At 47.2% G+C, this 26,046-nt stretch overlaps 1 protein-coding gene across 1 annotated transcript in view; it reads left to right on the top strand.

Annotated features, from left to right (window-relative positions):
* The window catches only part of LOC146360205 (two pore channel protein 2-like), a 51,435-nt gene that overhangs the window by 16,404 nt on the left and 8,985 nt on the right, over window positions 1-26,046 (top strand). The window contains exons 7-17 of the mRNA XM_084822488.1: window positions 7,599-7,717; window positions 8,983-9,084; window positions 13,696-13,822; window positions 15,037-15,238; window positions 17,190-17,334; window positions 17,522-17,707; window positions 18,576-18,640; window positions 20,543-20,630; window positions 21,415-21,484; window positions 24,216-24,448; window positions 25,481-25,561. Of these exons, the coding sequence (XP_084678614.1) occupies window positions 7,599-7,717; window positions 8,983-9,084; window positions 13,696-13,822; window positions 15,037-15,238; window positions 17,190-17,334; window positions 17,522-17,707; window positions 18,576-18,640; window positions 20,543-20,630; window positions 21,415-21,484; window positions 24,216-24,448; window positions 25,481-25,561 (1,418 nt within the window). The remainder of the gene's footprint in view (window positions 1-7,598; window positions 7,718-8,982; window positions 9,085-13,695; window positions 13,823-15,036; window positions 15,239-17,189; window positions 17,335-17,521; window positions 17,708-18,575; window positions 18,641-20,542; window positions 20,631-21,414; window positions 21,485-24,215; window positions 24,449-25,480; window positions 25,562-26,046) is intronic.

Genomic DNA, 26,046 nt, shown 5'->3' with positions numbered 1-26,046 from the left:
CCGTCAGTCACATCCTAAGCTGTTACAGGCATGGGGCTGAGCCCTGGAATATCTGAAGTGCAATAATTTAAAAGGGCCTAGCTGGCACAGCCCTACTCATGCATTGATTGACATGTGGCCATAACTTCTGAAGAGGGAGCGGAAGAAATGGGCAGTGCTAATTGCTGGCTAGTAAAGGGCATGTCTAGTATGCTGAAACTGACTTAGGCTTGTATTGTCTTGGCGTATACTTTGAGGACCTCTGCCATGGCTTTCAGCAGTCTTGGGGAAATTACACTTCCCAGTACTCCTGGATAGATGCTTTGACAGCTGCGTTGGTTTGAGTGTGTTGCATAGATAGGGATGGACAGACTTGCCCACGCCTGGCTTTGTCGGGTGCTTGCCGAGCCCCGGCCTGCCCCAGTTCACGGTGCCGCGTGAGCTTCATCATGGCCCAGCAAGCACCCAGCAAAGCCGCAGGGCCGCCCATCTTCCCTAGCAAGCCACCACTGTGCACAACTCCATCGTGTGAATGCTCGATTTGTGCCTGTAATGTTGTGTAAATGGGCCCTTAACGGCTGCCAATTACACAACATTTCCTACCCAGAAGCCCTTGAACCACCATCGTTGCGCAGGATGGCGGCTCGCTAGGGAGGATGGGCAGCCGCGGGGTGCTCGCCGAGCGGGTACAGGGTTGCCCCGCATTTCGGCAAGCAGGGTCTGGGAGGGCGGGCGAGGGGGAGTCCATCAGACCACACACGCACGCGCGCTCTCATGACATCCCTATGTCTAGATGGGCTCTGAGCCCACACACGCTCTGGCCACCAGGATCAAATGCAAGGCCCTCAGGAATTACAATGACAACAGAACCCAGCTATAGTCGGGTCACTCGGACTGATTCTATCTGAATCCCAAGGTTGACTCTCTCATGGTAAGCAAGGAAGATTTGTTTCTACACAAAAGCTGTGGTGCCTCAGCTGTGGGTTTTGTTCACACAGAGGGCTGTTTTTAGTTGAAAAGTACCACAGAGTCCCACAGACCTCATGGCCAGTGTGAAAAATGTGCCATCCTGCAGAAGGCATGGTAGGCTGTTCCCATGCAGGCCCTCTTTTAAAATGAGGCCTGCAAAAAATAATTGGGGAAAAATTGTGCGGGGGGGATAGAAAAATTCATGGGGGTGATATCTTTTTCAAAATTTTCAAAAAAAAATCCATTGGGTGAGGGAATGGAAAACTGTATTTTGAATTTTTCAGTTCTCCATTTTTCTAGCCCCCACCCCCACCCCCGGTATCCCTGTGGCTTCACATCTTTTGCTATTTGTGAACAAAACAAGAGCGCTTGTCGCAACTTACACCTCATTCCGCCCAAAACCCAAAGATTGCATTGCTCGATCACACCATGACCCAGCATATTGTTTCCAGCAGGGGGCTGCCAGCTCACATAGAGGACAACAGAGGTGATGGCTCTCCTTTGTTCCCAGCCATTGCTTGTTAGAGCTTCACTGCCTCTATACCTTTCCACTTGCATATCACACCTGCTCCCCCACAACAGCCCTGCACTTGAAGGAAGTGATGGTCGGTCAGTCAGCCTCTACTCACCCCACAGCTACTCCAGTCCATTGTATGGAGGGGTGGGGGAGCCTGTGCCAGCTACAGCTGCCCACCTGTGTGTGCTGTGGAGACATCATTTGTGCAGAAAAGGCACCTGTCCTGCTTGTCTAGATCAGGGGCGCAGAACCTTAGACCTGGGGTCCCGATGTGGCCCTCTGGGATTCTCCAGATGGCCATGCCCCCTTCTCCCCCACCCCCCAAAGCACCGATCATTGGGTGGCTTTCCCAGCTTTTCTGCAGTTTTTTCCTCCCATTCTAAAGGGTTGGAAGGCCTCTCCTAAGGCTTCGCTACTGGCAGAAAGAGCTTTGGGGCGCAATCCTATGCGTGTTTAGACAGAAAAATGTCCTACAGCTCCTAGCATTCCCCAGCCAGCATGGCTGGTTGGGGAATGCTGGGAATTCTAGAACTCATTTCTGTCTAAACATGCATAGGGCTGCACCCTTAGGCTAAAATATGCGGATATATTTGTCCACACCCCTTTTGCCTTTGACCCCACCTCCCCTTGCCTCTAGCCCCTCCCACCACTGTAATGCGGCCCCTGAGAGCTTCTCTGAAGCCCTTGGGCTGAAAGACACTCAGCGCCTCTCGTCTAGACGGCATGGATCTTTGCATGCCATTGAAACTTTAGCATTTCAGTTCGTGCCTGGGACGTCCATGGAGCAACGCAGGGGGTCGGGGAGGTGCCGCCGTAAGTGTGGTCACGAGCAGGGGGAGTATGGCGCTGGGGGATTGACAAGCCAGCTGAGGAGAAGAGGGGCTCGACACCTTACGGCTGTCCCCTCTTCTGGTTCTTCCCCCAGCCTGATGGTTCCTGGCAGCCTTATCGGCTTGCCCTCAGGTCTGGTGCTGCTGCTGAATGCCAGGTTGGTCCAAAATAAAATCTCCCTCATCCATGATTTGATTGTGGATGAGGGGGCTGACCTGGTATGTATTACTGAGACCTGGGGGGGGGGGAACTGGGGGGGGTCACTCTCTCCCAGCTGTGCCCTCCTGGGTACTCGGTGCAGCACCAACACCGATTCGAGGGTCGGGCAGGGGGGCTTGCTGTGGTCTATAGGAATTCGATCCCCCTCTCTAGGCTTCCTGCTCATTCGAGTGCAGATCTTGAGTGTTTGTACCTTGTGTTGGGTACCCGGGACAGATTAGGGATTCTGCTGGTGTGCCACCCATCAGACTTCCTGCCTGAGCTGACGGAGGTGGTCTCAGAGCTGGTGTTGAGGATCCCTAGGATAATGGTCCTGGGGGATCTCAACTTCCATGCCAAGGCTGCTGTATCCGGGGCAGCTCAGGACTTCATAGCCACCATGACAAAAATTGTTGTTGTTGCTGTTAAGTCATTAAGTCGTGTCCGACTCTTCGTGACCCCATGGACCATAGCACGCCAGGACTTCCTGTCCTCCGCTCTCTCCCAGAGTGTGCTCAAGTTCATATTCATTGCATCGGTGATGCTATCTAGCGATCTCATCCCCTGCCGTCCCCTTCTCCTTTTGCCTTCAGTCTTTCCCAGCATCAGGGTCTTGTCCAGGGAGTTTCCTCTTCGCATTAGGTGGCCAAAATATTTGAGCTTCAGCTTCAGTATCTGTCCTTCCAATGAGCACTCAGGGTTGATTTCCTTTAGGATTGACTGATTTGACCTCCTTGCAGTCCAGGAGACTCATAAGAGTCTTCTCCAGCACCACAATTTGAAAGCATCAATTCTTCGGCACTCAGCCTTCCTTACAGTCCAGCTCTCACAGCCATGCATTACTACTGGGAAAACCATAGCTTTGATTATACAGACCTTTGTCGGCAAGGTGATGTCTCTACTTCTTACTATGCTGTCTAGGTTTACCGTAGCTTTCCTCCCAAGGAGCAAGCGTCTTTTAATTTCATGGCTGCAGTCACCGTCTGTGGTGATCTTGGAGCCCAAGAAAATAAAATCTGTCACTGCTTCCATTTCTTCCCCTTCTATATGCCAGGAAGTGATGGGGCCAGATGCCATGATCTTAGCTTTTTTAATGTTGAGTTTCAAACCAGCTTTTGCACTCTCCACTTTCACCCTCAACAAGAAGCTCTTTAGATCCTCTTCGCTTTCTGCCATTAGGGTGGTATCGTCTGCGTATCTGAGGTTGTTGATAATTCTCCCGTCAATCTTAATTCTGACCTGTGATTCATCCAACCTGGCGTTTCTCATGATGTACTCTGCATATACGTTAAATAAGCAGGGCGACAATATGCAGCCCTGTCGTACTCCTTTCCCAATTTTGAACCAATCTGTTGTTCCATGTCTGGTTCTTACTGTTGCTTCTTGACCCTCGTACAGGTTTCTCAGGAGACAGGTAAGGTGGTCTGGTACTCCCATCACTTTAAGAATTTGCCACAGTTTGTTGTGATCCACACAATCAAAGGCTTTAGCGTAGTCAATGAAGAAGAAATAGACGTTTTTCTGGAATTCTCTTGCTTTCTCCATGATGCAGCGAATGTTGGCGATTTGATCTCTAGTTCCTCTGCCTCTTTGAAACCCAGCTTGTACTTCCGGTAGTTCTCGGTTCGCATACTGCTGAAGCCTAGCTTGTAGGATTTTGAGCATCACCTTGCTGGCATGTGAAATGAGCGCAATTGTGCGGTAGTTTGAACACTCTTTGGCAGTGCCCTTCTTTGGAATTGGAATGTAAACTGACCTTTTCCTGTCTTGTGGCCACTGTTGAGTGTTCCAGATTTGTTGGCATATTGAATGCAGCACTTTAACAGCATCATCTTTTAGGATTTTAAATAGCTCGGCTGGAATACTGTCATCTCCGCTAGCTTTGTTGTTACTAATGCTTCCTAAGGCCCACTTGACTTCACTCTCTAGGATGTCCGGCTCAAGTTCAGTGACCGCACTATCATGGCTCTCAGGGACATTCAGATCTTTCCTGTATAGTTCTTCTGTGTATTCTTGCCACCTCTTCTTAATCTCATCTGCTTCTGTTAGGTCCCCTGCCTTCTTTGTCCTTTATCATGCCCATCTTTGCACAAAACGTTCCCTTGAGATCTCCAATTTTCTTGAAGAGATCTCTAGTCTTTCCCATTCTGTTGTTTTCCTCGATTTCTTTGCATTGTTCATTTAAGAAGGCCTTCTTGTCTCTCCTTGCTATTATCTGGAATGCAACACATGTAAAAGGACACACGCTTGATCTGGTTTTCTCGACTGGGCAGGAGGGTGGTGATCTGAAAGTGGAGGAATTAACATCTGTCCCTTTGTCATGGTCAGATCACTTCCTGCTGAGGTTTAGACTCTTGGCAGCCTTTCCCCTCTGCAAGGGTGGGGGACCTATTAAAATGGTCCACCCCTGGAGGCTAATGGATTCTGATGGATTCCAGAGGGCTTTTCAGGGTTTTTCCTGCTGGTATGGCTGGTGCTCCTGTCAAAGCCCAGGTCGCTCTGTGGAATGCAGAGATGACTCGGGCAGTTGACACAATCACGCCCAAGCGCCCTCTCCCTCTGAGCAGGGCCCACTCATCTCCTTGATATACACCTGAGCTGAGGGCAATGAAGCAAGAGGGGAGACAGCTAGAATGCAGGTCAGGAAAACTCGTGCTGAGTCTGACTGAACAACGGTTAGAGCTCATTATCGAGCCTACTCTGTGGCAGTGAGGGTGTCAAAGAGACAGTTCTTTTCCACCAGCATTGCATCTTCTCAGTGTCATCCAGCTGAGCTTTTTTGAGTGGTTCGCAGCCTGTTACATTCTGGGCCAGGGAGAGAGACTGTGGAACCCTCAGTAGCACGTTGTGCCAACTTTGCAAGGCACTTTGAAGATAAAGTCGCTCAGATTCGTCATGAATTGGACACCATGATTAATGCAGTTCCATCGGTAGAGGTGTTCAGAGCACCGTCTGGTCCAGTTTTATTGGATGAGTTTCAGTTATTGAGGCCTGAGGATGCGGACAAGGTGCTTGGCCAAGTCCGATCGACCACTTGTGTGCTTGACCCTTGCCCTTCATGGCTTATTACATCAAACAAGGAGGGGATGTCAGGCTGGGTCCAGGAGGTTGCAAATTCCTCCTTGAGAGAGGGAGTGGTGCTGGCCTCTTTAAAAGAGGCGGTAATTAGACCACTCCTAAAAAAGCCTAACCTGGACCCGGAGGACGTTAACAATTATAGGCCAGTGGCCAACATCCCCTTCCTGGGCAAGGTGCTTGATCAGGTGGTTGCAGGACAGCTCCAGGCACTCTTGAATGAAACAGATTATCTAGATCCATTTCAATTGGGCTTCAGGCCTGGTTTTGGAACGGAAATTGCTTCCGTCACGCTGTGGGATGACCTTTGCTGGGAGAGGGACAGGGGGAGTGTGACCCTGTTGATTCTCCTGGACCTCTCAGCGGCTTTCGATACCATCGACCATGGTATCCTTCTGGATAGGTTGTCTGGGTTGGGAGTTGGAGGCACTGCACTGCAGTGGTTCCGCTCCTACTTGGATGGCCGATTCCAGAAGGTGGTGCTGGGGGATTATTGCTCTGCACCATGGCAATTGTGCCATGGGGTTCCACAGGGCTCTATTTTATCCCCCATGCTGTTTAACTTCTACATGAAACTGCTGGGGGAGGTTATCCGGAGGTGTGGGCTGAGGTGCCAATGCCATCCATATGCGGATGACACCCAGCTCTACCTCTCTTTCTCATCAAACCCAGTTGAGGCAGTGGCTGTTCTGAATCAGTGCCTGGGCACGGTAATGGACTGGATGAGGGCCAATAAACTGAAACTCAATCCAGACAAGACAGAGGTACTGTTAGTGGGTGGTTCATCTGCCCGGCTAGGTGATACTCAACCAGTTCTGGAGGGGGTTGCACTCCCCCTAAAGGATCAGGTTCATAGTCTGGGGGTGCTCTTCGACCCAGAACTGTCACTTGAACCCAGAACTGTCACTTGAGGCACAGGTGAACTCAGTGGCACAGAGCACCTTTTATCAGCTAAGGCTGGTATACCAACTACGCCCTTATCTGGACAGAATAGCCTAGCTACAGTTATCCATGCTCTGATAACTTCTCTTCCGGATTACTGCAATGCGTTATACGTGGGGTTGCCTTTGAAAACAGTCTGGAAACTTCAGCTAATCCAAAATAGGGCAGCAAGATTGTTAACAGGGCCTGGCCAATGAGCTCATATTACGCCAGTACTTTTCCAGCTGCACTGGCTGCCAGCCCATTTCTGGGCCTGATTCAAAGTGCTGGTTTTAACATTCAAAGCCCTTAACGGCTTGGGGCCAGGTTATCTGAAGGATCGCCTCCTCCGATATGTGCCTGCCTGGACCTTGAGAAAATCGTCACCGGTCCTCCTCTGTGAGCCCCTGCCAAAGGAATTGAGGCAGGTGGCTACTAGGAGGAGGGCCTTTTCTGCTGTGGCACCCCAGCTGTGGAATGAGCTACCTGGTGAGGTTCACCTGGCACCTACACTGTATTCCTTCCGGCGCCAGGTGAAGACCTTTTTATTTTCCCAGGCATTTTAGCTTTCTAGACTTTTAGCTTTGCTCTTATAAGTCTGTATTTTGAATCTTTGCATTGCTGCTAGGTTTTATTCTGGTTTTATTCTGGTTGTATTGTTATATTGTGGTTTTGTTTTTATATTTTATATTGTTTTACTGCGTGCTTGTTGGTTTTAATTTTTGTGAACTGCCCAGAGAGCTTCAGCTATTGGGCAGTATAGAAATGAAATGAAATAAACAAATAAATCAGGTTTCAACCAGCCTGACACTGCTTGGATGTTCATTGACTTTTGTGATCAGTAACAACTCTTACAATCACCTAGAAAAGCAGTACTGTGGACCTGAGGGCTTTTTTCTCCTTCCAACTCATTTGTGTTCTCCCCATTATCTGAAAAATCTCAACTTTGGGACTGGATAGAGGGTGTCCAGGCTTTGCATCCAGACAGAAATAGGGGCGTATAGGCCTGCCTGCTGATGGGTTCATCTCCATATGCAAAGGGTAACGCTGATGGAATAGAGATACTGTTGACGTCTGCTCCTAAGGAATGCCTGCTCCTTCTTGGCAGATCCGACGAGCATTCCGCAGCATCCGCAACACTCTGCCTGAGATCACCTATGTCTTTCTGCTGTTCATGTTCAGCGTCCTGATGTTCTCTCTCATGGCCTTGAAGCTGTTTGGGGACAGGTAAGGGTGCCAGCAGAAGGTAGATTAGGATCTACAGGTAATTCTTTGGGTGACTTGTGGTAGATCAGCAAGAGTTTCTGACTTGCAATCGTCTTATAATAGCAACAATTAAAAAGTGTTCCCCCCTCAAAAACAATTAGGTTGCTAAAATAGAACAGTTGGAGGGAAAAGCAGGGGTGGTTTTTTGTGTAAAAAGACCTGGTAGCTAGTTTCTGGTACTGGTCACAAATTCTTGGGCTGAGTATATGCTCAGAGGCACCCTGTTCCTTAATTCTTGGTGTGTGTCCAGCCATTATTTTGTACTTGATGGATCTTGGGGTTCTAGTATATTTAAAAAAGTGCACACACACAACCCTGACACCTGCTGACTCCAACTCTAAGCAATGGAGGACAAAAGACAAAGAGATCAGGGGGAAAAACAACAGTGCCTTCCAATACAGAGATGAGATGACCAATTATCGCATCAACACCCACAGCGGTTACCCATGGGAATATTAACAACCAAATCAAAAAGAATGCAGTGGAGGAAAAGGAGAAAGGGTGTTTATATGAAATACCTGGTGGTCAATAATGTAACGAGGATGGGGTGGTTGGGGGACCTTCCTCCACCCACCTACCCCATTAGAGTCCCAACACATCTGGAGGGTGCCAGATTAGGGAAAGCTGTTATAGCTGTTCAAAGACCGCTGTGCTCAGAAAGTGGGATTTCAGCAACAGGACCTTAAAGTCCTCTAACCTGTTGCATAATTTGCATACTTTAAAAAAAAATGTTTACTTTGAAGTGCCCATCTTTATACTGAAGAAAAAGCAGCTGTGGGGTGCGGATCCAGAATGTATGTCCGATTCAGGATTTGGCCTGATTTAGGATATGGAACCTGTGCCAGTTTTCTTCTGAAAATTGTCACTGGCTGCTATTTTCCCATGGAAGGTGCTGTTTGCAGTAAATAGCGTGGGGGGGGGGAATTGGTGTGGAGCCCCAGTCTGGAGCCCATTCTAGATGGGTGCCCAGCAGCTACTGTGTGTGGGGGGAAGTCCTCTCTGGCTAAACATAGGAAGCTGCTTTATACTGCATCAGGCAATTGCCATTGGCAACATGCCGTCTAGGCCAGTGTTGTCGACACTGATTGGCAGCTGCTCCCCAGAATTTCAGGCAGATGTTTTTCCGGCTGTGCCTGGAATGCTGTGGATTGAACTCAGTACCCTTTGCATCTGCCCTGACATGTCCTGTGTGTTTTCCTCATTTTCATTTTTTGTTTTTGTTTTAGGAACCTGAAGACTGAGGAAGGCTTGCCATATTTTTCGAATTACCTTGAAATCGTGTTTGATATGTACGTGCTGGTGACCACGGCAAATAGCCCTGACATCATGTAGGTATTTGCCTCTCTCCAGACTTGAGTGGTGGTAACTAGACATTTCCCAGTGACATGAAGAACCCAACCTCACCACTTAGGACCATCTAATTTATATTTTTCTGAAACATACTCCCCCATTCAATGGCCAGTTAGCCTTCGCAGTGCAAGTTTACAATAGAGTAAAAAATAGCTGTTAGGAAATGATTAAAAACATTAAAATAGCAGCACAGCAGAGGGTGAGAGCTCATTTACTCCTTGGTTGCCCCTGAGCAATTCTGTGCTCTGTCCATTCCTGTTCAGGACAGATGAAAGGAAGTGCTTCACACAGTATGTAGTTAAACTATGGAATTTGCTACCACAAGGCATTGTGATGGCCACCAATTTGGATTACTTTAAAAGGGGGACAAATTCATGGAGGATAAGGCTGACGATGGCTACTAGTCCTGATGGCTATATGCTACCTCCAGTATCTGAGGCAGGATGCCTCTGAATGCCACTTCTGGGGAAATAGCAGGAGAGAGCTATTATGCTCTCGTCCTGCTTATGGGCTTCCCATAGGCATCTAGTTGGCCACAGTAGGAACAGAATGCTGGACTACATAGGCCAGAGGTATTCACTATTTTTCAAGCAGGAGCTTCTTGGCTCTGGGCACTGATGCGAGGACTGCTCGGGGGGGGCTTTCCCAGGCCATGAGGGGCTTCTCCTCTTCCCCCTTCCCACTCAGTCAAGCGGCAGTGGTGTGAACCATGTTTGGCGGGATGCGTTTTCAGGCCTCTCCTCCCCATGCCGGTCCGTGACATCCAAGCAAGGCCTCAATCGTTCAGTCACCAAGTCCCCAGGCAGGCAAATTCCAGCAGGCTCACTTGGTCCTTGGATCAGGATGGATTTTTTCCTCATCGCTGCTCTCCTCAGTGCTGCCAAATTTCCATGTTGCTTTCTCTCTCTTGCCCACGCATTCAATTTCCCCTTCACCTCCAACTGCTAAAGCAAACAAGAAGGCGAAACCTTGCTAAAAATACTTTGAAGTCTTTTTAAGTAATAAAAAGACTTTCAATACATAAAGTAAACTAGAGGGCTGCTACAGGTGAAATTGAGCTGCTTCTGCAAAAAGAGAGTGAGGCCCCATGGACATCCGGCTTTTACTCCAGGGCAGGTGCGAGCTGAGGACCCTTGTGATAGATGACGCAGTCACCACTTCGCAGTCATCCGTCATTTTTGCCCAGAAAATGCGGAGTTCCAAGGAGTCGTTTTGCTGTGATGTTTTTCGTTTGCTACGGGTTTCCCCATGCTTGTGAGCCATCTGCCCCTTCCCCAAACCGACTTCACATTTTGCAATGGGCGTGTTGTAGGCATGCATAGGGCCTGCGTTGCTCTGTGACGCCCCTTTACTCCCCCCCTCCCTTCACAGCTGCACAGTTACAGAGCCACGGAGGGGCGTTTTCATCTATTTAATCACGCTTTCGCACATTTTTGCAGCTTCGTATCTTTGCAATGGTTGCTTTTGGACTCAGTACTCAAGGGCTGGGGAGGGTCTTGGGGGAAGGAACAACATCGCTTCAGGAACCATTTTGGAGCAATGGCTAGGCACGTAGTGCTCACGCTTCTGAGTGTGAACCATCTTGAGAGTCTCGGGCTAGGGAACTGACAAACTGATGGTGCGGAAATGAAGGCACACAACACACCCACTTTTTACCTCAAAAGGGATGGAAAGGCACAGCAGAACCCCTCAAATACAAAACACCCACTGAAGTCTCATACCCCCACACTCAGGGGACTGCACAGCTGTGCATTTCAGTATAATAGCAAAAAAAAAAAAAAAAGGGCACGGCGAGTCGGTTAGGGAAGCACGCAGTACATCGCGAGTGTATCACAGGGCATGCTGACTCGAAGCCGCATTGCTGTGCAGTTGCGATGGGGTGGGGAGTCAAAGCGGTGCCATATAGATGGGGCCTGAGTCTATGAGAGAGAGGTGAAGAGCTGCACTTGTGGTGATTGGGAGCAACAGTGGCCGCCTTCCGGCCTTGCAGTGAAGAACATTGACGCAGCCCTTTGGTCTCATCCAGCCGGGCTCTTCTTATGTTCGCTTGATTCTTCTCTCTGGCAAGTTCTCATGAGTATTTGAATAAAGATAAAGCATCATGTGTTAGTTGCTCCTGAGAAACTGTATTTACACTTATGCTTGGTCCCCAGAGGGACAGCCATTTAAAGTGTAATCTTTCCATCTCTGGGAGCAGGACACAGGAGGCAGACAGACGGCTCCACAGACTTCACTTTGGCTTAGCAGGTGGCCGCTATTTCTGGCTCCCCACTGTTGCCAACTCCTCCTCTCCCCTGCAAGTCATAAGAACATAAGAGCCCTGCTGGATCAGACCAAGGGTCCATCTAGTCCAGCATTCTGTTCACACAGTGGCCAACCAGATGTCGACCAGGGACCCACAAGTAGGGCATGAGCGCAACAGCACCCACCCACCCATGTTCCCTAGCAACTGGTGTACTCACTGCCTCTAGTACTGAAGGAAGCACATAGCCATCAAGACTAGTAGCCATTGATAGCCTTCCCCTTTGGGAATGTGTCCAACCTCCTTTTAAAGCCATCCAAATTGGTGGCCATCACGACATCTTCTGGTAGCAAATTCCATAGTTTAACTATGCGCTGTGTGAAGAAGCCCTTCCTTTTATCTGTCCTGAATCTCCCACCAGTCAACTTCACATGATGACCCCAGGTTCTAGTATTTTGAGAGAGGGAGAAAAATGTCTCCCTACCCACATTCTCCACACCATGCATAATTTTGTAGGTCTCTATCATGTCTCCCCTTACCCTCCTTTTTTCCAAGCTAAACAATCCCAGCTCTTGTAACCTTCTCTCCCAGGGGAGATGCTCCAGCCCCTTGATCATTTTAGTTGCCCTTTTCTACACTTTCTGCATAAGTCCTCTGGCTTATGATCAGAACTCAGAGATGGGATGGAGTTTGTTTGGGGCTTTAGTAAGAGGCAGAAGCAATGAGGGAGACTTGCGACCTCACTGGTAAGTGGAACCAATTCTGTCTGTTCCTTGGCTCGAGTTCTCAATGAGTGCTAGAGTATTTGGTGGTGGAGGCAGGGCACATTTAGCCTGTGCCTAGCACAGCCTTTTCCAACCTGGAGTTGGACTACAACTCCCATCATGCCTAGCCAAGATGGGCCATCCATGATAGGACTTGAGATTCAACACATCTGGATGGCACCAGGTTGGGGAAGTCTGGTCTACCTGAAACATACCCACCTGTTCCAGGTTTTCTGTAGTTTGTTGAGACCTGACTGGGAAGAAACGTTTTTACTGAACAGCCGGGGTGATCAGCAGAGTGGTGAGGAGACATTATTTGGGCAACAGAACTCATGGAACCCTGTCACAGATGTGCTCCCCAGAGGAGTTAAACATGTATGACTAAGAACCGCAGTAGCTTTCAGCACTGATTCTAACAACGGTGCTGTGTAAATGTGTTCAGAGGTTTACTGGATACAGGCTACTCTTGCATCTACTTACTAAATTGCCTGAATCCTTATGTTAGAACTCAACATAGAACTTTGGTTGCTAATTCATTTACTTCATCTAGAATCCTTCCAGCAAAATATTCTTCTCAAGAATGGCTGCCTCCAATAGAAATTTGGCACAGGGAGAGCTGGCAAATGATGTCGATGAATAAGTGAAAGTATTATTATTGGGTGACATCCAATGCTGTGCGAGGAGACTTCCCATTCCTCCTCCTCCTCACTAAATCTGGTCCAGAGCGTCTCCCAATCTTCCAGAGCAAATTTTGAGGGGGTGAGCAGAAACTGCAGGGGGGAAGGAGGAATCTATTCCACCAGCACTGTCTGTTCCAGTGGAATCCAAACACAGTTGGATGCAATGTTGTCATTCTTGTACTCTGGGGTGAGATGATCCCCCTTTTATAATATTACAAAAAGCATCAGAACCATTTCTAGTATACTAGAATCAGATCAGATCAGCAGAAGTATTGGCTCTGGCATAAGTTTTTAAAAGAATAATCTTTTATCGACACTCTGGTTTTTTTTTTAAAGAATAATCTTAATATCATGTTTCTTATCTTTTGTTCATTTTATCTCTTGTTGTTCACCGCTCTGGGATCTGTTTGGATGTGGAGTAGAATACAAATGTAGTAAATAATCAATAAGTTGATTATCTCTGTTTAGACTTTGGAATGTGATGTCTAGATTCTAGGGTTTTTATTTTAGTGTGACTTTTTGTGACTTTTTAAAAATAGTGCTGTATGGAAAAACATTTCTGTTTAACATTCAGTGGGAAGAGACTAGCACCAGCTGCTGCTGGGTTCATGTTACCTCCGACACTCTTTTTTGCAGGAGTATAGTGCTAATTACCAATAGTGCCTGTGCCAATGATGTTACTTGGTTACCACCAGTATTTGAATATGCATGCATATATACAGGGCTTTGGCACAAGTTGTCTCTGTGACCCTATTGTGGGGTGAGCACTCTCAAGTTCTTCATCCAACACCCAGAAGTCTCTGGAAATAACTTGCATTCATTTAGTAATTTTTTTGGTCAGTTCCAAAGCTCTGCGCATTCTCCATGCTATATTTAATGACCAATCCAATTTCTCTCCTATAGGATGCCAGCGTATGACGTCAGTGGGTGGTACTGCCTCTTCTTCATCATCTATGTTATAATAAACACGTACATCTTCATGTCTGTCTTCTTGGCTGTTGTGTACAACAATTACAGAAAACACTTAAAAGTAAGTTCTGCATAGGGAAGGCTTGGTTCTTGAAGCCCAATTCACTTGCCTGGAAGTGATGGTGAGAATTATTTTTGGCAGCTTCTTCCCATGTTGCTCTGGGACTATTTGGATACTGCAGCGATGTCGATAGGGTGGCCCAGTTGTATGTCTTCTGTTTTGTTTATTTACAGTGCCGGTCCTACCATTAGGCAGAATGAGGCAGCACTTCAGGCAGCAGATACTTTGTGGGGATGACAGTCGCCTTGGCCATTCTTCCTGGGGGGCTAAGGTCTCACAGGGGTTCTCTGACACTTCTTATACTAAAGGTGCAGAGGACTCCCAGAAGCATCACACTTGCCCAGAAAGCATGGCCCCATCCCTAAATGTGAATGCTGCCTGAGCAAAGGGGAGGGCAGGATCCCCCAAGGCAATGTTAACTGGGCTATCTTACAGTTAAAGGAGTACATCTACAGGTTGTTTAGGGGCTTATCGAGGAAGCACAGATACTTTGAGTGTAGAGTGAAAGCAAGCGAGACTGGAAACAAAATGTTGCAGTGTGGAGTGCTTAGAGAAGTGAAGGCCTGGGAAAAACACAGAAAATATGGGTGGGGAGATTAAAAAATCCAGGTTCTTTTCCAGAGATGTTTGGAGAATTTGAAGGAAAAAAATCCCCCTGAATTTTTCTGTTCCCCCACCCCAATTTTTCCCCATGGGTTTTTTCCCCCCCAAGCCTTCACATCTGTAGGAGTGTTGCTGTTCACGATTCTAGCCACTCTGTTCCATCCCCCCTTTCTCCCCCCGCCCCCCTACCCAACAGCTTGTCAGCATTCTGTGGCCACTAAACATGGGTGATCCTCACTGGGCTGTTCATGAGGTGTGTCCCCCCGTTTAGGATTTTTCTGAAGATTTTTTGGACTTCTGCAAATCTTGGGATTCTCCCAAGCCTGCTGATAAGTCCTTCTTGTGTGCGGGTGAAGCTGTTTTGGTGACAAGCATCAGCACTCTCAGCCTAGATGCTGGAAACAGAAGGAATTATGTCAATAGAGGGGATGATGTGCCTTCAGTGTCGGGGGGTGGGGCACTGCCCCAGTTATCAAGAGTCTGGGAGACACTGGCCTAGGCAGCCATCTTGAGGACCATTATCCCTTAGCTCCAAAGCATGCTCCTGAGCCTCCCCATAAGTCTTTTTTTATTATAATTTTGTTCCTCTTTAAAACTGTTGTATTTCCCAGAATGAGATCCGCAAACTTGCTTACATGAAACGTCGCAAGATGATAGAAGCCTTCAACCTCGTGAAGGTCAAAGAGGGAGTGGACTTTGTTGTCAAGGAAGACCAATGGAAGCGTCTTGTAAAACTGGTGGCGCCTGATATTAGCACATCCCATAGAGAGCTCTTGTTAAGAATATCCGATGAAGAACAGAAGGGCAATGTGGGTGAGTAGCAGCAGGCAGGGCTGGGGGCGGCTTGAGGAGTTTGACCTTTGCAAATCCTCATGCAAACAGACCTGTTCGGGGCACAGTTATCTTTTGGATTTCACACTCCCCCAAAGATTGTGGTGCAGTTCTTGGCTCAAAAATGTTCCAAAAAGCATATTTTAGAAGAAAATGCATTTTGAAATGCATACGTTTAGATTAAATGTGTTTTATGTGAGAACACATATTTTAAATACTGATTTATTTTAAGTAATAATACTTGCCTACTGCTTAATATAATATCTCCATACAGTATACACATTTTAAAGTGATTTTTTTTTTACTGCTCATTAATGCAGAACTGGGATGGAACAGGCTTGTGCATGAACACATGTGAAACTGACACAGACCAGAAATAAACCAATTTGGCCCTTCCTAGAAGCAGAAAACTGAAATACCACCCAACCATGTGGCTGGAAAGTGAAGTTGCAAGAACTGATGAGGAAGAGGGATGGATGGGGTTTAGGGGGCAGGGGAGGCAGGGTGAAAAAGATTGAGAGAGAAAGAGAGAGAGAGAGAACTGAATATTAAACCTGTTCTACTGAGTGAGCTCCCGTCTTCAGTCCCAGTGTCTGCCAACCTAGCAGTTCGAAAGCAAGAAATTGCAAGTAGATAAATAGGTACCGCCTTGGCGGGAAAGGTAACAGCATTCCGTGCACCTCGGTGTTCAGTCATGCCGGCCACATGACCACGGAAGCGTCTTCGGACAGCGCTGGCTCTTCGGCTTAGAAACGGGGATGAGCACCGCACTCTAGAGTCGGACACGACTGGTTGGGGACACCTTTACCTTTTACCTTTATATGTGCAGCATCCTGAAGTGGACTTGTACCACCTCTGAAACTGTAGGTACCACTTTTGAATGCTTCCCACAAAAAAGAACTCACCTAAAGGTGGTGGTGGTAGAGGGGATAATTTCTACCCCAGTCCTCTGCTCTGCTAGCTGTTCATTTTATTCATCATTTATTACATTTCTCTACAGCCCAAAAGCCAAAGCTCTCTGGGGGGTTTACAGAGATTAAAAACCTTAAAAATATATTATTGTACATAATATAAAAACAATTGCATACAAACCATTATAGACAAACATGTAAACAGACAACACACACACATTGTGTGTGTGTGTGTGTGTGTGTTTGTGTATTCGCACACACAGAGTGAGAGAGAGAAACAGAAGCAATCAACAGTAAGAAATCCTAGGACCCTATTAAAAGCCTTATCATATGCTACCAAATGCCTGAGAGTAGAAGAAGGTCTTAACCCGATGCTGAAAAGATGACAATGTTGGTGCCAGCTGGGCCTTGCTGGGGAAATTGTTCCATAATTGGGGCCACCACTGAAAAGGCCTTCTCCCTCGTTCCCACCTTCCAAGCCTCTCTTGGAGGAGGACCTCAGATGATGAGTGTAGTTGTACAGTTAGGTTCATGCCAGGAGAGGAGCTCCATGAGCTACTGCAGTCCCAAGCTGAGTGAGGCTTTAGAGGTCAAAACCAGCACCTTGAATCAGGCATGGAAATTTGTGCAAATCACACAAATTGCGGCAGTAATTTGTGCAAATTACAGAAATTGTGGCCAAAATCTGCATAATTTGCAGCTTTAATTTGCCCAAATTGCTTTGCACAATTTTTTTTGGTGAAAAACAGAAATCCGCAAGCTGGCCCGATTTCAATCAGGCCAGCTTATGGGAAAGTGAGCCAAAGTCTGGGGAGCCGAGCTAAATTCACCCCCCGCCCCCAATGGATTCCTTCAACATCTCTAGCGCACACACACTCAACGCACATGAACTCCAACACCTGATCAAATACAGATTGCATCTGTTCTTGTTTTTGGTTTTATGTGATGATTGTCTTAATAGCTAATTAATGGCCTAAGCGGCTTCTGAAATGTAATTTGTTCTACTGCTTTGTGTATTACAGATAAAACATCTTTTGTACGTCTGGCCGATCTTTTGAATATACAGGTGATTACAATGAAGCTCCACAGCCATCCCTTGGACATCTGGCTCCCCCATGTGTACAACTCTGCTCCCAGCCAGTTCGTACGCAGTATGGTCCAGCACAAGTAAGTCTGTATCACTTGCCCTTTGGCCTCTGATGGCCACCAGCAGAATACTTCCACCTATCTGCCCGCAGGGCTTTCTCGGATGGCACCCAGCCGAGCGGCTGTTTATGTGTCAGAATCAACGTTATTTAAACTAAACAGCTTGGTGAGTGATTACCAAATCAGTTTCTCCTTCCTTCTCTTGCAGGGGATTTGTTTGGGTATATGATGTAATCATACTAATTAATGCTGTCTTCATTGCCTTGGATGAGAAGAATCCATATATTTCCTATGCCGAGTGGGTGTTCCTCTGTCTGTATATACTTGAGATCCTCCTGAAAGTGTACACCTATGAACCTAGGACCTTTTTTGCAAGGACTCAGTTCTGGAACTGGTAAGTGCATCCTTGGTCTTGGCTGTCCTCCTTACAAACAAGCCCAGTTTCGCTTCCTCCTCTTTCTCTTTTGCATCCTGTCACTGGAGATCATTCAACATGGAACCTTCTGGTAGCTGCTGTTTTTGATCTTGTTGGTAGAGCAAGATATAACTTCAAAACTAGGAAAAACATTTGCTTCTTTCGCCTTAACCTGATATAATGGGATGTGCTGACCACTAGAGAGTTGAATTTGGAGATATGCTTTGGGGAGTGAAAAGCTCCTGCTCTGCAGAACTGAAGGGCAGCACATTCTAGCCCAGCCTTCCCCAACTTGGTGCTCTCCATATGTGTTGGATTACAACTCCCATCATTCCCAGCCATAGACCTGGAAGGCCCCATACTCCCTGCCCAGGCTTGCACCTGACTGCACAAATTCAGCTTTGTCTGGACTGTAATAGGCAGGTGCCTTAGGGGAGTTCACTATGACCCAGTTGGCACGTAATAGTGGCAAATCATGTGTTAATTAACCGATTTGACGGGTCACGTGCCATTTCCAGTTTGCTTAATCAACTCCAGCCCAATCATAGGTTGCCGCATGACATATGAACCTGGGCAGTTTGGGTCGTTCATGGGTTAAACAACGCAGAGTTAACCTATGATTGTTTCTTAGGTTAACTTTGTGTTGTTCTACTCACAAACAACTCATAGTGTCCAGATTCGTATGTCATGCAGTAACCTATAAGCGGAGCTTGATTATGCTAAGCAGAACTGGCTTGTGCACAGCATGCAACCCAGCAAATCATGGGTTAATTAATTAACGGGCTCTCTATTTTAGCCTGCCGCTTTTCATCTTTTCATCTTTTCTGCTGCTTTTCATCTTTCCTAGGTTTGATACTTCCATCATTATTGCTGCGCTGATAGCAACAGTGCTCAACACTACACTTAAATCAGGTAAGAGGGGTGTGTGTGTGTGTGTGTGTGCGTGTGTATTAAATCTCTTCTGTGGAGAAGTATACGGCAAGTGAGACTAATGCACTTCTCCATTTCCAGTACAGTTTTCTGGGGACCCTTGGTGAAGCAGAGAACAGATGGCAAAACAATGCAAGTCCAAAACATGAGGAATTTGGGGAAAGTCACAGGAGCGTCATTTGATCGTAATACTAAACCATGATTTAGTGGAGGCTGGTGTTACGGGAACGAGCCTAACCTCTTCCCAGGCTGACACACTCACCTCTTCTCCTCTGGTGCAGCTGTGAGGACATCAGAAGCTTTTGTGTCTGTTTTCAGTTAACCACAATTTAGCATAGCATTGCATCTGAACCTTAAACTGTGGTTAACCTTCACCATGGTTTATTGAAACAAGCCAGATTCATAACTCACCATTTGGCCTTTTTAAAAACAAAACAAAAACCTAGCTCAGATTAACCACAGCTTGTCAGGTTAGAATGATAAGGCAAGCTGTGGTTAATCATGGATAGAAATGAAGGCTTCCAAACTCCTCCTTGTGGCCATGCTGGAGGAGGAGAGGGAGGGATATGAGCCCAATGCTTGCTGCGGTTCAGTCTCATAACTGACTTGGGCCCAGGCCAAGACTCCATTTCCCGGATCTAACTAGATCATGATTCGACAGTTTGACCTTTATAGGGTGACTCTCCACCTGTGGATGAAACCAGCGCAGACTAATCCAGGAGTTCTCAAATAATGGATATTTAGCTGTGGCCTCGGGTTCATTTGCATTTTCTTTAGCAGCTCCCAGATCTGTTGGACAGGCAGGACCAGTGTCAAGGGTGGGCATGGTTGGGCACTTGCTGAGTCCCACAACCCAGCAGGGGCCCACGGACAAGAGCCCCCTAGACCTGCTCCTTGGCTTCATCATTGCAATCTGCTTGTTCATCTGCCTCTCACCTTGGCCCAGATAATGGTGGTGGAGAGAAGGAGAAGCAGTGGAGGCCTGCTTGCTCCCTGGCTCTCTGGCTGCCAAGCGAGCAAGTGGTAGCAATGATGAGAGAGAGGATGGGGAGCGAGAGCAGCTGGTGACAATGGTGGTGAGAAGGTGGGCTCACTGACGGAGGGGGCTCATTGAGGGTGTCTCACCCAAAGGCCCTCAAAAACCTGGAAACACCCCTGTGGCCCTGTATCATCCTTGCAACCGTAGAGTAGTCCGAGGCACTCTGCTGTTGCCTCTGCAAATCATTCAGAGCACAGAGATGGAGCTATACTTTCTGGGTGACTGATGCTTTTGGGATTCCCCTGCACTGGGATATATTCCCAATATATCCTTCCTCCCTCCCTTGGGATGACACTGTTGCCCTTAGACTGGCACGGGGGCGGGGGGGGGGGGGTTCAATGCAGAACTGGGCTGCTCCATTAGATGCAAGAGCAGCGGATGCATCCAACGTAGCATCCAGCATTTTCAAGGCACGCTTGGCTGAGGCAGGAGGACTATACTTGCCTGCTGCTCTGGACCCAAGGACAAGATGGCCTGCAGCAAGCAAGTATGCCGTGCTTTATATACTTCCTCTGATTTTTTTTTTTTTGCTGTCGTTCTTTCCTTCCCATCCTCCTGTACTCCCGTGTTGATGGCTGCATTTGAGAATCAAGGGCTGATGAGTTACAACGCGCTCCTCCAGCGTACGTTCCGATGTGGAATGCACTCCAGCCTGCGTTCAAATAAGGAGTCATCTCAACAAAAATATGATTACTACTTAGTGCACGTGTCCAAGGGGAGGGAAGGAGGGCTGTTTCCAGCAAGGCTGAAACAGTGCTAAAGTGAGGAATGGATGGCCAGGCATGAGGATTAGGACAGAGACTGTTCTTGAGGCTAATATTCTCAGTGTGCATTTCTCTCCTTAGTGACTGTATACAACAGCCAGCAAGTACTGGACATCGTGTTCATCCTACGAGTTCTTAGGCTCATAAGAATTATTGACAGTATACAAAGGTAAAATAACTCGTAGTGGTTGTGTTTTTTTACCAGCATTGCATGAAGGGGGGGGTGCATGTGCGCGTGCGCAAACACAGATTGTAGCAGGCAAACGCAAGTTTAGCATAGTCCAATGAGTTGAGTTGCTGCTGATGCGATGCAATGCGCTTGAGTGAATGAGTGGGGAGAGGGCAGAGCTCTAGCAGCAAAGGCATGAGAGGAACTGCTTAGCTAAAGCAGGGCATCTGAAAGAAACTGGTGATTTCTACTGCATGAAAGTGCCTGCATTTGGTATTGAATTGGCTGGTGGTGCCGAAAGCATTCTCTCTATCTCATAAGAACATAAGAAGAACCCTGCTGGATCAGACCAAGGGTCCATCTAGGCCAGCATTTCTGTTCACACGGTGGCCAAGCAGCTGCCCATGGGAAGCCCACAAGCAGGACATGAGTGCAACAGCACCCTCTCACCCATGTTCCCCAGTAACTGGTGTACATAGGTTTACTGCCTCTGATACTGGAGGTCGCATATGACCATCAGGACTTGTAGCCATCGATAGCCTTCTCCTCCAGGAATTTCTCTAACCCCCTTTTAAAGCCATCCAAATTGGTGGCCATCACTACATCTTGTGGAAGCAAATTCCATAGCTTTACTATGTGCTGTGTGAAGGAGTCCTTCCTTCTGTCTGTCCTGAATGTCCCACCAATCACCTTCATGGGGTGACCCTGGGTTCTGGTATTATGAGAGAAGGAGAAAAAGGTCTCCCCTCTCCTCGTGGTGTTCTCATGCACTGTTTCCTTCTAGGTTCCGTGTCATCATGAATACACTAATAAACATCGTACCTACGATGCTGACCTTTGGTGGATTGGTGCTGGTGAGCAATGTTTTTACTTTTACTCATCTTCCTTTCCCCTCCGCACCCCTGAAGCAACAAAGGCTTTGTGAGCTGGGGAAGGACCTTAGCTCAGGGTGGAGCACCTGCTTTGCATAGAAGACGGTCCAGGCTCAATCCCAGTTAAGACCCTTTTGCCTGAGACCCTGGAGTAGACAATCCCTACCTACATGAAGAAATAGTGTGACCTGGGAAAGGCAGCTTGGATGTGTCTTTACTGCTTGGTGATCTCTTGTACACGTGGAGGATTGTGACATGTGACCACAAGGAAAGTGCTGGCTAATATATGCCAAGAATATTCTAGAATTTAGAGAGGCCGCAGCTGCTCTTGTAGTCTTGGCATATTTTTAAGAATAAGGGGTGCCTTTTCCTCCAGGAGGTTCATGCGTGATAGAGTCAGGTGAACGTTGGGAGATATTTCATACAAAGTCAAACCCCTGGTCCCACTAGCCCAGTGTTAGCAGCTTTTTCTAGCTGCTAACTAGCTGCTAACTAACTAAGATACCTGGGACCTTAGGTATCTGCATGCCTAAGGTCCCAGGCAGAGGCCATTCTTGGCCCTGCTTCTAGAGACTTATTTAGGTGGAAGTGCTGGAGATCAAACCTGGGACCTTCGGCATGCAGATACTCTGATCAGCCACTGAGCTACAAACCCAACTCTGAGCTTCTCCAGAACATCTCTCAGCTTCTCCAGAACTGCTTTTGCATCCCAGGAAGCAAACAGCACACTGGGCAGAAAAGAGAGCCCCACTTGCAACTGAAGAGGGGATTAGTATTGCCCCTCTTTAAAGAAGAGTCCATACTCTTGCCCCCATCTCAGCACGTCAGAACGAGGCGCTAAAGCAGGGGTGCTGAGGCACCCCAATCTGGCCTGTGGAGCCCCTTGGGACTCCTCCAGGGGTTGGTGCTTGGGTTCCTGGAGGAATCCCCTTGGAGGGCTTGTTGCTATCTCCAATCTGAGATCGGGGATTTCCCTGCTGGCATGTGACATCATCTGGCCCATGGGTGGCCCAGTGGGGGGGCAGTTTGCCCCCCTAAACAGTTTTATACCCCTGCATTAAAGAGTGAAAGATCTAGTCCTTGTGTTAAACCTCAATCTTCTCAGCTTGTAAGACCTTTGCCAGGGGAACTGCCTATTTGCCACTGGTTCAGGCTTAAGGTCTTGTTATTGATGTATAAAGCTCTAAACAATTTGCAACCTGGACAGTTGAGAGTGAGCCTTCTTCCTTACCAGCTTACCTGGTCACTGAGGTCAGTGGATGAGCTACTCCTGGTGGTTCTACGTGCACCTGTTTAGAGTCTACTCGGAGTAGAGCCTTTAGTGTGTTGGCTTCCTCTCTGTGGAATTCCCTGTCAGTTGATGTCAGGCAGGTGCTAGGGATGTCGGAGGAATCCGTTTCGTGGGTGGAGCCATCTCGGCCCCCCCAGACTCTGGCTCAGTCACCTGCGAGTTGGCCTGATTCTGCATGTGACGAGGTGGGCCAATTCATGGATTTTTCGGGGGGGGGTGCACAAATCATGTTTGATGCAAAATCATGGCTGTAATAGTGCAACGTGCAAAATTGCAGCCGTAAATGGTCGAATTTGTGCTAATTAACCATTTGCAGCCATGATCTTGCACAAAATTAACCATTTGCACGAATTGCCCTATATATGGTCGTGATTTTGTGCAAATCAGCTGGCAATTTTGTGCTCATTCCCCCCGCCCCCCCGGGTAAAGTTCCCAGGTTTCAGGAATGTTCACATGGCTCGGTTTGCAAATGCAAGCCGAGCCGGGTCCATCATGGGGATCTGTCGGGCCCAAGAAGGGCCTGATTTTCCCATGACTGACAACCCTAGTAGGCACCAACATTGTTTTGTTTTCAGTGTCTGCTAAAGAATAAGCTTTTTCTGAATTACTAGCCCCAGTTTTATTGGTATAACTTGATTTGAAATATTTTTATTCTTTTCTATTTGGGGACTTTTTTCCTTTCTTTACTGTTCACCACTCAGGAATCTTTTCTTCTTTTTAGATATAGAGTGGTTTATGAATTCTGTAAATAAAATAAATAAACCTAGAGTTACTGTGTAATTATGTCTGGAGACTGTACTGTGTTCTTATAAGAGCCGGATTAGACTCTGCCACCCATGAACAGAAGGGAGCCTTTCGTCCACAGGAGGCTTTTGATCCATTGGAGAAATCCTGCTTGTGGAATGGAGGAGACATGATTTTGACCAATTTTTCCTCCCATCTCCTGTGCCCACACCAAGCTACTCCAGAGGGTTAGGAGTTCCTCCAGAACAGTGGGGGAGGGAGGGATCAACAAAGATTGTCTCTCTTTCTCCCCACCCTCCACCTTCCTGCCAGTGGGAATGTTCTCCTGATGCTCCAGAAGGTGGATCCAAGCAAATGTATTCTAACAAGTTACTTTACTTCTTAAAAAAAAAAACCCAATCCTCACCCACTATAAAGTGCCTGGCACCTTGAATTGAAAAACATGCACAGCTGCAATGGTACCTAGACTGGCATGAACAGGTATGGCTAGAGTTACATTTTGTATTAGCAGAAGCTGAGGGTGCAAATGTCTGGATTTCCAGGGCTAATTATTTACATGAATGGTAAAATGTCCAGGCATGCTGGCTTTGATCATTCTTAGCCCATCTAATATATGTGAACATAAAATATTTCCAGCATTGTTCACCGACTCATCTGTGTCCTTCTCTTTCCCATTAGGTGGTGTATTACATATTTTCCATTGTTGGGATGGAAATCTTCCATGGGAAGGTACAGTTCTTTCCCGGGAACACTACCGTGCAACATGCTCTGTACTGCGGAAATCCTTCTCTGAAAGACACAACGTTTGCCCAAGCCAAATATTGCAAAAATAACTTCAATGACATTGTGTCATCTTTCATTGTCCTTATGGAATTAACTGTTGTCAACCAATGGCATGATATCCTTTGCACGTGGACATTGTAAAAAATGAACCCTAAAATGAAGCCCACAAGTAGAAGCGTAGGTGCGTTGCCAAAAGATGCTTCCAGGGCAAATAGCTTGATGACATGCACAAATGAGTATATGCAATCTCTTCCCCCAAATCCCCTTGAAAACGATAGTAAACCTCGTGTTGACCTTTGGAAGTAATCACTAAAGTTTAATTTTAAAAACATGGTGAACAAAAAGTGTCCACTGAGGAAACGCTTTGATGGGTGGCAGGCTTCTAAACATTATTTTTGGTGTTCCCCACTCCATGGATTTAATGTCACTGATAACTATTCTCTTTTACCAGGATACCCTGCAGGACTAGGGATTTCAGTCTAACAGAATTCTCAGTACCCTCTCCAGACTACAAATCCCAGGATTCTTTGGGGGAAGCTATGATAGTTAAACTGGTATAAAACCCAATATAGGTCTGACCTAGACGGCACAGACTCTAGCTCAGGGGTGGGCAACTTGTGGTCCTCCAGATATTGTTAGACTGCAACTCCCATCACCCCTGAGCTAGCCAGAGATCTCCTAAGCTGACTTTGTGCACACTTAAATGTACTAGCTAAACTAGAATGTTTGTCCTCAAAAAGAATAGAAATCAGCAGGATTGGAAAGTGCAATGAGTGTTTTTTTAAAGGTAAGGCTTCTGAGCCCCCCTCTTTTTTTTTTTAAAGCAGCCTTCTGTTCTTAATGAGTCTGCTTTTGAAACAAGAGGAGCTTTGGCAGAAGCCTGTGATATGGAGCACAAAGGGCTTCTTTCACAGAGGAAGGAGTGCCGAAGCTGTGGTTGGGGGGAGAAGGGAGTATGACAAGTGTTGGTGCATGTTCCCCGTGGGGCTCTTTGGATCCACAGCCGTCACTGAATATCCCCTGTCCAGAGGGAATGCAGCTGCCGAAATGGCTGGAAGCATCATGTATTCCAAACCCCTGGCTTGATAGCTGGGCATAGCTGCTACATGCGCATAAAGGCTGCCTCTCTTTGTAGTCCTTAACACTGCACTCCTTGCCAGTGGATATGCCCTTGTGACTCACCAGGCGGCAAAGCTGTACTTCATCACCTTCCACATCGTTGTAGTTATTATGATTATTAAGTAAGTCCAGTGCTGCTGCTCCCCTTTGATAGGCGTCAAGGTGGGACTCTTGACTTTGTGTGTGTATGTCATGTTTGAGTTCCAAAACCGTGTGTGCACGCACTTGCAGAGACAGCAGCAATGTTATTCTAAAACTGGCTGCGGGTAGGTTCTTGGTCACTTCTATTGTATCCCCTCAAGCACCCGTGCATCTACCCAGAAGTACATGCGTTGGTTTGTATAGCAACCAATGTGAAGTGTGGTCATGGATATAGAACTGCACTCTGGCACATTTGGGGGGAAGGAGCAAAGGTCTTCGGGAGATCACAGCATCATGAAGACCTTGGTTCTTCTCCCTCAAATGCACTGGGTGTGTTTCTGCCAGCCAATGTACCACACTTTACATTAGCTGCTATAACAGCCAAATATTTACCTGCATATTAGATCTTAGACACTGAAGCAATAGACTTCTTTCAAAAACATTTTGCACCAATGTGTTTATACTC

This window comes from Heloderma suspectum, chromosome 1 (genome assembly GCF_057233095.1).
Source record: "Heloderma suspectum isolate Gila_16-S chromosome 1, 16-S_ref, whole genome shotgun sequence".
NCBI lineage: Eukaryota > Metazoa > Chordata > Lepidosauria > Squamata > Helodermatidae > Heloderma > Heloderma suspectum.
The sequence above is the reverse complement of the archived record's forward strand: the minus strand, read 5'-3'. Positions and strand labels throughout refer to the sequence as shown.